Consider the following 13,945-nt stretch of genomic DNA (forward strand, 5'->3'; position numbering starts at 1 on the left):
AGGATACTCTTGGGAGCCCCTGAACTTGCAGTCAGTGTCAGAAGCGAAGGTAGTCTCAGAGACACCTGCACTCTGAAGGAATTGTATGGTCTTACTTTGTGGGGTTTGTTACTCAGCATTATGGTCCTGAGATCTATTCACAGTGTACCCTGTGAAGACGATTTATTCACTTCCACTGCTTAGGTAGTAACATTCGATTCACTTACTCTACTGCTGATGGACATTGGGATTTTCCTTCCAGTTCTGCCTTATAATTATTGATAGACCTGGAAGGAAAAATAGAGAAATCCACAATCATAGCACGAAATTGTGATGTATCTGTTGCAACTAATAAGAGCAAGCAAAAAGACAAAAAATCAGTAAAACCATAGGTTTTTAATACACAATTAACAAATTAGATTTGATGTCACTCAATTCCTGAAACTCTTGAGGGCTTTCTCTGGGACTAATGATAATAAACATGTTTCACACACACACACTCTATTCTTGCACTGCTCTGAGAGCTGTTATCCCAGCTAATTGCAGAACAACTCCTCCAGCACCACAGCTGAGAAAACTGGAGCACAGACAAGGGAGGGAGTTTGTCCAGAGTCTCTGGCTAAAACTAATGGCAGATCGAGAATTCAATTTCCAGTCTGAATCAAGAGCCAAGTTCTGAATTCCTATGCGGCTTTTTCAACACCTTCCATTTTCTGCCTCTTCTTGAGTTCACGTATTTGCATCCTCCTTGAAAATCGCCCATTCCATCTAGATTTTAAAAGTTATTAGCAGGAGCTGAGCTTCACATTGCAATGTGAAGTTCTAGAATTTCTGTCAGAATAAAACTGCTTTTTTTTAGCCCCATAATTTGTCTTTTCATATCATGAACCTTATACATTCATCTGGAGGGAACAGTTACAATCTTGCAGTGAAGATTCCACGACAAAAACAATCGTCGTCTCATCCGAGACCTATTCATCACGGCCGGTTTCGGAAAGCTTGACGCTGGAAAATAAACATCTCAACAATAACAACAGACACGATTGTCTGGGCGTCATCGTTCACAGGAAGCAATTTTTCTTGAAGTAGTCTTAAGCATAACTGCTATAAAAGCAATGCATGTTTTAAAAAGTACTTTCCTTTTGCGTGATCATTTGAGCTACGGTTGACTTTCTACCTTTGTTCTTCCTGGAAACTTGACCTGAGTGGTAAGTTGACTGAGTGTGAAGTATTTGGAGGTAAAAACTGCTGACTGCGCCCAGACTGGTACAAACCATGAAGGAACTGGAGACACCCGGTAGTGACACCACAGCTGTGGCTGTAAGGGCATAATTAAGTCTGACCGACCATTCTAACTTTTGCTACTTAAACAAAGGAGTTGTAAGAGCCCACTGGGGTTGCCTTTAACACCTGGTCAATACATCAGGAATACCAACTAATTCTCGGTAACCAACTACAGTCAGGATTCGTGGTTACCGCAGCCCTTTGGAAATGATCCTTTGTTCCCGGGGAAAACCTCCAAGTCCTGTTTCACTTCTCACTACCTGGCACATTGGATCAATTTCATTTGCATACCGGCTGTCCTTCTTCCACAACGGAAGTTCCAGGAGGGCAGGAGCTTTCACTCTTGTTCACAGCTCCACTCACAGTACTTAAATACATAGTAGGGGTTCTGTAAGTATTTGTGGGATGAACGACCTGATGGGCTGAAATTCTACTGAGCACCTACTACGTGTCAAGCCTGCGTTAGGACGGTGAGGGGGGAGAGGTTATCGTCTGTGACTTTACAGAGCTAAGAGTCAAAGTCTTCAGACAATTCTCTACTGTCCAGAAATACTTCTTTATTAAAATGTTGTATGATTGCATCACTAAGATTCTACATGATTTAGTTCGCTGAGTAACCTTAATACCAAAACTTTGTCTTCAGAATGCTGCATTCTTACGCTGGGACCCCAAAAACTTCACAAACTACTTCAGTCACTTTTAAAATCCATCCCTATGCCTCCCTATTTAAGAGAACCGTTCCCACATTTATGGATAAAATGCCCATACTAGTAGCCCAAATGTGTCCTAACTAATCTCTACTTCCAATTTTCTCTCAGGCGTTCTCCTTTCTTTGATTCTTTTCCACACATTTTCTCTTTAAAAAGACAGTAAATTTAGAGTCCTTTAAAAAATAAAGCTGAGCCTTTCTTTCCGGTGTGTATGTTCAGAGACGTCAGACCTTCTCAAGAATCACACACCAGTTCCCCTGATCGTAGTAGCTTCGCAGGACGCGGGCGTCACTCAGAGTCTGGCAGGCGGCTTCCAGCTCCCCCTCACGGAACACGTGGTAGAAACGATGAAACACAGGACTTGGGTCATGGGATCCTCCCGGACCAAACGGCTCAGCAGGTTTGTCTTTCCCAGGGTTGCCCTTAAGGTGCCAGGGAACCAGTACGTCTTGAGAATGAAAAGAAGTCCTATTAGTGTGAACGGGGAGCTTGGAATTAGTGACTTCCCTTGAATTCCGCCGTCCCTCCTGGAAGTCACTGAGGGAGGGCACTCGACATGCTGGCTCCTTATGGCCTGTGTCAGGCACTTGCTCCACAAGCAACTCTGGGCCTGGCGTATCGCTGCTGACCTCCTCCTCCTTCCCCTGGCTCATTCTGTCTTCTCTAAGATACTTGGATTTCTTCTTATTATATTCTTGTTCCATTGCCCAGACATAAACGAGTGCCTTCCCGCCAGGTCTCAGGAGTCGAACGAGTTCTTGGAGAGCGGCCACTCTGCGCTCCTACGATAAAAACACACATTGCCATTTATCAGCCAAGAGGAGATAGAGAGGAAACAGGAAGTTGGACTGGCGATAGCACTGCTTTTCATTACGACGAACAGCTCAGAAAATCTACCAAAATATAAATATAAAATAAAATAAAAAACAAAAAAGAAAAACAAGAGACGGGAAATTGTCTGAGGGGAAAAAGTGTTGAAGAAATAAGGAAAAGGACATTTTTATTTGTGTTAATAAAATAGAGGCATAGAGGGTTTGCCACTTGGTTTTGTCCTGCGTTCAGTTCAGTCACAAGGTGCGTGGGGACTGCTGGTAATGCCAGCACAGGGCGATTTATAAAATTATCGCCGCTGGGGCGCCTGGGTGGCGCAGTCGGTTAAGCGTCCGACTTCAGCCAGGTCACGATCTCGCGGTCCGTGAGTTCGAGCCCCGCGTCGGGCTCTGGGCTGATGGCTCGGAGCCTGGAGCCTGTTTCCGATTCTGTGTCTCCCTCTCTCTCTGCCCCTCCCCCGTTCATGCTCTGTCTCTCTCTGTCCCAAAAAAATAAATAAACGTTGAAAAAAAAAATTTAAAATTATCGCTGAGATTAAGGGAGAAACCACCCACACACAGGAAAAATAAGATTCTGTTTTCTTATAAGAAAAATATAAAATATTAAATTCACTTATTTTTTTTAAGTTTATTTATTTATTTTGGGGGGGGAGGGACAGTGCAAGCGGGAGACGGGCAGAGAGACATGAAGATGTGGAGGTCAATCCCACGAACCATGAGATCACGACCTGAGCCGAAATCAAGAGTCAGACACTGAACCAACTGACCCACCCCAGCGCCCCTAAATTCACTCATTTTAAAATTAGGGACCTGTGTGCCTAACTAAAAGCATGAGTAACATACCACCAGCAGCTAAATACTTGAATTTTGAGAAGAGAAGAAAAGCAGAATGGGAAGTGGAGGACGCAGACGTCAGGGCTGCGGAGAAGGGCCGGGAAAGGCAGGTGGGGCACGGACAGAGAAGAGGCTGAGAGGCCGAGGAGAGACTGCTGGGGAGGCGCAGGGCCGATGAGCGCCTCCAGCCCCTGACAGCCGGAGCGCCGTGGCCCCGGATTCAAGGACACAACGATGAGGAAGGCTCAGGGAGGGAGGTGGGCGGTGGGCAGAGGGCAGAGGCCCACCGCAGCGGGGCACCTCACCTCCTTCCACGAGCTTTCTCAGCAAAGGGGGCAAACCACGTAACGAGGAAAGAGAAGGGAAAGAAAAGAAAAGCTAAAATAGGGTCCACGTGGGTGAAATCCATGAGCATTTCCTGCCACCACAGCCACAAGGTCTTGGAGAGAGAGAGAGAGAGAGAGAGAGAGAGAGAGAGAGAGAGAGCGAGCACTCACCGCTGTTGCAAAATGGTGAATAACAGCAACGGAGACGCAGGCATCACAGGCCCCGCCGCGGATGGGCACAGCCAGCGCGTCGCAGACGAAGGCCTGGAAGTGCCGCTCTCGACAGATGTCCACGAGGCTCTGGCTCCGATCACAACCGATCTGTAACAGGCAGAAGCGAGGAATCTCACAACCCCTTGTTTAAACGTCATGGGAAATTAAGAGCACTGGGCTCCTTCATTACCATAAAGTGAGGGCGCAGACCTCGTATGCACCGTGAAGCGGGTGAAGCCAGGGTTTACCAGTTCTTACAGCCCGCACAAAGTCAGATTCCGTCGTTTAGGAGGCAGCTTTTATTGTCTTACCAGGTACCAGACTGAGCTCAAAGTAGCGAACGGAAAGAAAACGACTAGTATAAATATGGCAGCAGTGGAAATGGAAAGGCCTAATTGCCCTCTAATCGATCACCCACCTAGATCCTTATGTGAGATCGCACGTATAAAAACGAAAACTATTCTGTAAACGCAGACATTCGGTCCTTTGTGCGGACCTACAGATGTCCCTCATCACTACACCAACGATACTGTGCTGGCCCAGATAGCAAGAGGGTGGCTGGGATTTGTGCCTGCTTCTTTTTACTTTTCAGTACATATTACTGTACAATCAGAAAATAAAACCCCAAAACAACAAAAAAGTAAAATAACTTATTTCATTTTTTAAAGCTATTGAGTCTTATTCTGCTAAACACCTAACCCATATAAATCAGGAATGAAGTGCTGAATTCAAAATCTGTCAAGTGCTATCTAATTACACCTTGCAGGCTAAGCGAACCGTCCCTAGGGAAAGGCAGCATGAAGGCAGCTCGCAGCCTCCCTTCATGTCCCTGGGCAAGGACCTCACGTGCCTTTCTGCCTGTGTCTGCTTCTGCGGGAAGCATCTGGGCACCGCGGCAGCCTCTCTCCTACTTTGGTTGTTACTGTTGTGTTCAGTTTTGCTGTTTGATTCTGAGGGCACCATGTGTGTGCACACATGTGTGTGCGTGTGTGCGTGTGGAGGGGAGGGAGAGAGCATGTACACAGTGTGCACACGTGAAATGAGGGAGGACAGGGAAGGTGGGCAGGGCATCGGAAAGGTTAAACCACTAATTAATAATTATCCCCAGACAGTTCTTTACTCACTCTCTACAAAAGAGAAAAAGAAATGTGAAAGCAGGTTTCATCAGATAGCAGTGGCCACCTCGACCTTGTGTTTACTCATCGGAATTTCTGATGCAGTGAGCACTGATTGTTAGGGTTCCCTTGGTCTATGTGAGAATAAGGAGCATGAGTCCTCATGTCAAAACAACTCTTTTTTTTAAGTTTTTTTTTTTTTAACGTTTTTTCTTATTTATTTTTGAGACAGAGAGAGACAGAGCATGAACGGGCAGAGGGCCAGAGAGAGAGGGAGACACAGAATCCGAAGCAGGCTCCAGACTCTGAGCTGTCAGCACAGAGCCAGATGTGGGGCTCAAACTCATGGACCACGAGATCATGACCTGGACTGAAGTCGCATGCTTAACTGACTGAGCCACCCAGGTGCCCCTCAAAACAACTCTTATTAAGTTAATGGACACTGCCAGGCTACTCATACTTAATATGAATTTGCTCAATTTCTAATTGGTATTAAACAGCTTCTATATTCTATCCCAGAGCTGCACTGATTTTTGAAGCATAATAAAAGGTACCACACTAGAGGTAAAATATAGCAATTTCCCTTTGATATATCTTAAGACAAAAAAGTCCCAGGGTGCCTGCGTGGCTCTGTAAGTAGAGCAACTGACTCTTAGTTTGGGCTCAGGTCACGATCACATGGTTCGTGGGTTCTAGCCCCACATCAGGCTCTGTGCTGACAGTGTGGAGCCTGCATGGGATTCTCTCTCTCCCTCTCTCTCTGCCCCCCAACCTGTACTCGCTCGCTTTCTTTCTCTCTCTGCCTCTCTATCTCTCTCTCAAAATGAATTTAAAAAAAAAAATGAAAAAGTACCAAGGGCCCATTAATAACAGGGGCCCAATTCCCAAATGATTGCTGTCTTTATGTAAGATATGTTAAGTGCTTTATTATTCCTTGTATTTATTTTCACCCATATTCTATACCACTGAGCTAGCAGTGACAACATCAAGATGACAACACCACTGAAGTAATATGCATATTACATTCTAGAGTTTGCCACTGTTTTTATAATAAAATTCAGTTCACGGAATCAGAAGTTTCAAGTATGTCCGACCCTGACAGATTGCTATAAATCTAGCTGAAAGTCGACAGGAAAAAAGTGCAACTTTACTACAGAACAAATACCAGGAGATAGAGCTCAACATGGAAAGAAAGTTATTACCCAAGAACCACAGATAAAGCAGAACACGGAGGAGAGCAGCCAAATAAAACAAGAGGAAATGTCCCTCTTTCCGCTGCCAGGCTGCTACCGTTACCTGTACAAAGTGCCCCTGTGTGGCAGTGTGAGGGATGGGACCGTCTCAGTCACAAAGCATCAGGTGTCGCGTAAACGTGATTCGTGCCCGGCTCAGAACTTTCATCCTGCACTTAACTGGCCTGAGTCTTTCATATACTGCAGTCAAGTCATCACTATCTTTTTCTCTTTTCTCTTTTTAAATTTCCTTAAGTTTTTATACCAAGGATAGTACCCAGTACTTGAAATTCTCCTTAATGATGTTGCATAACGTCAACAATATGACAGAAAATGGCCTAATTATAAATACTAGCATTCATTAAAAGACTCACATAAAGCTCTGTTAATTCTGTATGGCAGATGGAGATCAATGACATAAAAACACATACAGGTTGGACTTCAAATGTGTGCTTATACTCCTCTATACTTAAAAAAATTTTTTTTCACTTATTTTTTTTAAGTAGTCTCCACGCCCAGAGCGGCGCCCTAACACAAGGCTTGAACCCACGACCCTGAGATCAAGATGTGAGCTGTGATCCAGTCAGACACTTAACCAACCGAGCCACCTAGTGCCTGAACTTGTTTATAATTTTGAAAATCTCCAACAAAACGTTAAACATGCAAACTAGTAATCAAAGGGGCAAACTAGAAAACAAGATCTCGTTTTTCTCCCTCGAAGGTATCAAAAATATTTTAAAACCACAGTACACCATGGTGATGGCAGTAACAAAACTTGCTCTCAAAAGTGCTAGTGATGTTACAGATGGACTCCACCCATTTTCAAAAGCAGTTTGGCACACCGCTTTTCAAGGAAGATAAAAATGTTCACAACTTTTGACCCAATAATTGTTCTTCTAAAAATTCATCCTAAAAAAAGAAATAATCCAACATATGGAAAAAGCTAAACAGGATTTAAAAAAAGGGGGGGGGGCTTTTACTGGGGCACCCGCTAAATCTTACAGCAGATTCTCTGTGCTAATGTACCCACCGCGAAGATACACCCTGAGTCAGGTACTGTTACTACACTGCAGATGAGGAAACCTCCTCTCAAAGCACGTAGGTAGTTTGGCTCAAGTAAGATAGTTAAGCGGCGGAGCAGAGATTTAAACCTGGGCATCTCTCACTCCAAAAAGCCGCGTTCTTCCTTCTTGTCACAGTGTTTCTCAGGATAGATTCTCATTACTGTGTTATTTATAACAACTTCACACTGAACATGAGGAACCATCAAGTAACTCAAAGAGCATCATAAAGTCCGGGAACCATGTAAGGCCACACAGCAAAATGGAAATATGAAGCAATACAAATGAGTTATTGAGCTGTACACATACTCATGACGATATAAACATTACAGGAAAACACTGGAACAATCTTTCTCACAACAAACTGGTTTATTAGAGTGTTAAGATTATAGGTAAACACCTTTCCTTCCATCTTTGGAACTGCAGCTACATTATTTTTATTACTTAGAAAATACAACATTTTTAAAACTACTAAGAAAACAAGCAATTACAGGGAGATCAGACGGGCAGTACACAGTTGAGAGAGCCAGGGAAGAGTCAAAGTCAGTCCGGTACAGTGAAAACAGCACTCGGAACTCGCGAGCTGAAGTGTGGCTCCAGCAGAGCTTCTGTTTCCTCATCATAAAAATGCCTACTTCTCAAGGTTCATATGAGAATCAAACAAAATGATGTAAACTAAATATTTCACTAACCACAGCAGGGCTATGCAAATGCTATTATTATTATATGGAACAAAGAGTGGACAAAAACTCGCATCCCAGAGTCTAGATACAAAGAGAGATCCTTGTATCCTCAAGGTACATTACTCTGGGTGAAGGCCCACCCACTTTGATGTTGTCGCATTTCCTTCAAGATTACACAACACGGCATTGTGTATACTCTGCTTTCCATGTAAGAAATTGAGGGTGAATTCACAGGTTTGCTCCTCACCATTCAACAAACCATTAATAAGCTTCTATCACGTGCCAAGTAGGTGGACAACAAAACAGACATGATTTCAGGGCACCTGGGTAGCTCAGTCGTTAAATGACTGACTCTTTTGATTTGGGCTCAGGTCACGATCTCATGGTTTGTGGGACTGAGTCCCATGTTGGGCTCCGCACTGAAGGCACGGAGCCTGGTTGGGATTCCCTCTCTCCCTCTGTCTCTCTGCCCCCTCCCCCCTCCACATAAATAAATTTTTTTTTTTTAATTTTCTAAATCTCTCTTAGCAGAATGCCACAGAGTACAGACTGTGCAGCTGGAGATGAGGCTCCAATACTTGTCCTGACACCATGTAACCATGAGCCTGTCATAGCCTGACTGAGCATTCGGTTTCCCATTTGTAAAATGGAGGGAGTAATGCCAGTCTCCCACATCGTGTGAGAACACACAGCACAGCACTCAGCTCACGGGAGGAACCTGTCGATGTTAATATCCCTTCTGTTCTTTCCTTTATTGGCGTAGTCAACAGTTAAAACACAAAACCAAACCAAACCAGAAACGTGCAGAAGAGGTTTATATAAACATATCTCCAATTCTTCTAATTATAAATAGGTTCCTGGAGTTATTCTTATATTTGCAATCCAGACTATTTAAAACAACCAAGAAAGTCCCTACAATGGATGAGTCAGGCTGAGCTCTGGGTTCATACTGTCTCACCTCTTATTGGTACTATTATAAAGGCAATAAATCTCTTGAAGGTCTCAAGTTTTGCTTACAAAATTTAACTCTGAAAATAAAGACAACAGCTAGTGCTGATGACAGAAATGAACAGTAACCGATGATGTTATAAAAAATGAAAAGCAGTTTATAAAAGTATCTACAAGAGAGCTTAAGCTACTATTTCAAAAATGCACTTTAGGGGCCCTGGGTGGCTCAGTCGGTTAATCATCTGACTTTGGCTCAAGTCATGATCTCAAGGTCCATGAGTTCATGAACCCCGCATTGGGCTCTGTGCTGGCAGCTCGGAGCCTAGAGCCTGCTTCAGATTCCGTGTCTCCCCCTCTGTCTGCCCCTCCCCCACTCATGCAGTCTCTCTCTCTCTCTCACAAAGATTAATTTTAAAATAATAATAAATAAATACATAAATAAATAAAGTGCTTTATTAAGGAAGTATGTACTAATAATATTAATGACTTTTTAAATTCTGAGACTATCCTATGTTTTAATACCTAGAATGAATGTCTCGGGTCACATTTCCTCATGAATGTCAAGAAACATACATATTTTCAGGCTCAAAGACAGCTGCTCAAAGTACATTCAAATACACAGGTTGGAGCCTCAGCAGCTTACAAGAGCAGGCTCCCCTATATTGTATATAATTTCATTTCTGGTCCAACCAGACTTGTACCTTTCATTCATTCACTGAACCAACACTTACTGAGCCTTCCCGAGAAGTCAGACAGTGCAGGAGGCTCTGGGAATAGCAGACAGGAAGGAATACACGCGGACAGCCACTGATAAAATGAATACGAGCAATGGAAGGTAACAGTACTTGTGGGTTTCCCACTCTTCTAAATATATTCCTTCTCGAATAGCTTCAGATTTATACCTCAGTTTACCAAGAAGTCATTTTTCTCAATTGTAACAGGATAATGTTATCATCATGACTAAGTCAGTGTGGTTGACTTCAACCTAGCTTCTTGGTCACAGATGCTGCCTGACTAGATAAAGTTAAGGGTTATCATCAAGAAAGTGCAAAAGCAGGGGCGCCTGGGTGGCTCAGTCAGTTGAGCATCCGACTTCAGCTCAAGTCATGATCTCGCGGTCTGTGAGTTCGAGCCCCGCATCGGACTCTGTGCTGACAGCTCGGAGCCTGGAGCCTGCTTCAGATTCTGTGTCTCCCTCTCTCTCTGTCTCTCCCCCACTCATGCTCTGTCACTCTCTCCGTCAAAAATAAACATTAAAAAAAAAGAAGAAAGTGCAAAAGCAGAGCTCATTGAGAAACATTTTGGACAGTGCCTTAAGATTACAAAATCAGAAATATCACTTTGATTTTAAGTGGCATATCAAAACCTACTTCTTCAACATGAAAAAACATAATTCATTCGATCTTTCTCTTTATAAACTAAAACTTCATCCAAACATAATGACAATATACAACTACTAACAATTTATCGTGATGAAAAGCTATGCTTTTATCTCTTAATGCCCAAACCTTTCCTCAAGCACAGGAGTAACTTACTTTGTTGACATAGGTGTGTCATGTCAAGGATGAGGTGCAAACACATTACGCACAATCTGATGTGCTACAGTAGCCCGTGAGCGTAGATGGCTCTCATTCTCCTCGCCTACTGTCCTCACTCTAGTCCTCCCTCCCTAGTTTGAGAAAGGGAAGCTTCAGTCCTCCCAGAGCAGCGCTGATGTATTTATAATAATGCACTAGTGCAGGGAGAACTTTCTACTTCCCAGCATAGGAGAAAAAAAAGTCGACCTTAGAAAAAGGAAATTACAGCAACTGAAAACAGAAACCCTGGCATAAGAGACAGGTGAGTTCAGATTCTGGGCCTAGCACTGTAACCTCGGTCACATTTTTTAATCTACTTAAGCTTTAGTTTCCTCAACAGTAAGACACCAATAAATAGTAACCTTTATATTTTCCTACTATGAATAAAAGCACACTATATTTGGCGTCAGAGGCATGGGTTTAAATCCCAGTTATATTCCCTAATTCTACAACATTAGGGAAGAATACAGTCTGTGAGCCTCCGTTTCTTCATTAGTAAAAAACCAGATGAAAATATCTGCTTGACAACCGACAGAATCAGAGAAGATATTTGCAAATGACATATCAGGTAAAGGGTTAGTATTCAAAATCTATAAAGAACTTATCAAACTCAACACCCAAAAAACAAATAATCCAGTGAAGAAATGGGCAAAAGACATGAATAGACACTTTTCCAAAGAAGACATCAAGATGGCTAGCAGACACATGAAAAGATAGTCAACACCACTCATCATCAGGGAAATATAAATCAAAACCACACTGAGATACCACCTCACACCTGTCATAATGGCTAAAATTAATAACTCAGGCAACAACAGAGGCTGGTGGGATGTGTAGAAAGGGAACCCTTTTGCATTGCTGACGGGAATGCAAACTGGTGCAGCCACTCTGGAAAACAGTATTTTCCAGAGTTTTTTTCCTCAAAAAATTAAAAATAGAACTACCCTGTGACCCAGCAATTGCACTACTAGGTATTTACCCAAAGGATACATGAGTGCTGTTTCAACGGGGCACATGCACCCTAATGTTTATAGCAGCACTATCGACAACAGCCAAAATATGGAAAGAGCCTAAATGTCCATCGACAGATAAACGGATAAAGATGTGTTGTGTGTGTGCATGTATGTGTATGTATATATGTATATGTGTGTGTATACATATATATACATATATATACATGTATATTGCTGAGTAATATTCCATTGTGTGTGTATATATGTATATACATATATATACATATACACGTACATATATATACGTACACACACACACACACACACACAATGGAATATTACTCAGCAATCACAAAGAATGAAATCTTGCCACTTGCAACAACGTGGATGGAACTAGAGTATATTATGCTAACTGAAATTAGTCAGAAAAAGACAAATATCATAGGACTTCACTCATGTGGAATTTAAGATACAAAACAGAGGAACATAAGAGAAGGGAAGCAAAAATAATATAAAAACAGGGCGGGGACAAAACATAAGAGATTAAATACAGAGAACAAACTGAGGTTAGCTGGAGGGATTGTGGGTGGAGGGATGGGCGAAATTGGCAAAGGGCATTGAGGAGGACACTTGTTAGGATGAGCACTGGGTGTTATATGTAGGGGATGAATCACTGGATTCTACTGCTGAAATCATTACTGCACTATATGCTAACTAAATTGGATGTAAGTAAATAAACAAACAAACAAATAAATAAATAAATAACAGGATTAAAAAAACCAGAAAATATCTGCTTTAACTTTCTCATATTTAGAAGGATCAAAGCAAAGAAAATGGCTTCTATAAATATCCTTTCCAGGGGCACCTGGGGTGGCTCAGTTAGGTGTCCAACTCTTGATTTCCGCTCAGGTCACGATCTCATGGCTCATGGGATTGAGTCCCACGTCAGGCTCTACGCCGACAGCACAGAGCCTGCTTGGGATTCTCTCTCTCCCTCTCTCTCTCTCTCTGCCCCTCCCCCACTTGCAAGCTCTTTCTCAGAATAAACATTAAAAAAAATGTAAATATCCTTTCTAACCTGTAAAGAGTTTTACAGATATAAGATAGTATTACTGATAAAATAATCTCAGGAAGCAAAATCTAAGGAAAGGGAAGGGGGAAATTACAAATAATGGCATGCATGCCCACAAATTCTCGGGGAATAAATAAGAATGAGTGCTCATTAATTTTCCATCTGTTGGTTATAACTTTTCTGTAATGGCCTAATCAACAAACAACATTATATCATAAGGCAGAAAGAAGGTGCTAACAACCCTTACAAATAAAGCAAAAGAGAGCCAGAGGCAACAATTACTTGCCATATATAACTCCTTATTGATGCCAAGATACTTTCCGTTTCCACAGCCAACATCAGCCACTAACGAACCACGGGGCAAAGCTTTCAAAAACTCCACCACATGTGGCCAAGGGGTATGTCTTGTGCTGCTGAAGTGCCCAGCAATCTCCTCATAGACTCGGTGGACATACTCTTGCTCCAGTTGTGAGGCTTCTCTTTCGCTCTCTGGAAATGATGGGGGGGTCGCCTTCATCTGGCTGTCACAGACCAAAGGGTAACCTAATGCAAAAATTAAGCAATGAAAACTTTTCATTTTTATCCAAGTGATTCATAAGGTATCATGTTTTCTTAAAAGAACAAGCAAATCAATCCAAATTTGGTGACGGGGGCTAAGCAGGCTCTGATTTATCAGTTTAAAAATAGGTGGTACCTAACAAGTCTAATTATACGTGCAAGGGTCTAACACACACAGAAGGGGAAAAATCCATGTGTGACAGAAATGACTGCAAGTCTGCAGGCCATATAATGCAGGTGCCTATCACCACTCAGGATTAAGGGTCCTCTCATTCAGGAAAGCTTCCTGATGGGCCTGGCCCAAACAGAAGAAATTTAGCTGAACCAACATGACGTAGGGTTTTTCTCTTGGTGGGCAGAGGAGATAGGACTTCTGGGGCCCTCAGACTCTCAGAAAAACAAGCCCTAGGAGCAAAGTGCATCATTTGGTAATGATCACAGGCATTTAAACGAGCACTCTTTGAAACAGTTTATATGTGTGTTCGCAGTTCTCACAGGAACATCATGAGCTGGTACTATTGCATCCACTTTACAGATGAGGCAACTGAAGCAGAGAACATCAAATAACAA

At 42.7% G+C, this 13,945-nt stretch overlaps 1 protein-coding gene across 1 annotated transcript in view; it reads right to left on the reverse strand.

Annotated features, from left to right (window-relative positions):
• Positions 1-356: 356 nt before the first annotated feature.
• The window catches only part of ALKBH8 (alkB homolog 8, tRNA methyltransferase), a 57,674-nt gene continuing 44,085 nt past the window's right edge, over positions 357-13,945 (reverse strand). Inside the window, exons 10-12 of the mRNA XM_030332364.1 lie at positions 13,104-13,360; positions 4,135-4,284; positions 357-2,755 (exon numbers count right to left, since the gene is read on the reverse strand). Coding sequence (XP_030188224.1) covers positions 2,198-2,755; positions 4,135-4,284; positions 13,104-13,360 — 965 coding nt within the window. The 3' untranslated portion in view covers positions 357-2,197. The remainder of the gene's footprint in view (positions 2,756-4,134; positions 4,285-13,103; positions 13,361-13,945) is intronic.

The sequence above is a fragment of the Lynx canadensis genome, chromosome D1 (assembly GCF_007474595.2).
Source record: "Lynx canadensis isolate LIC74 chromosome D1, mLynCan4.pri.v2, whole genome shotgun sequence".
Lineage (NCBI taxonomy): Eukaryota > Metazoa > Chordata > Mammalia > Carnivora > Felidae > Lynx > Lynx canadensis.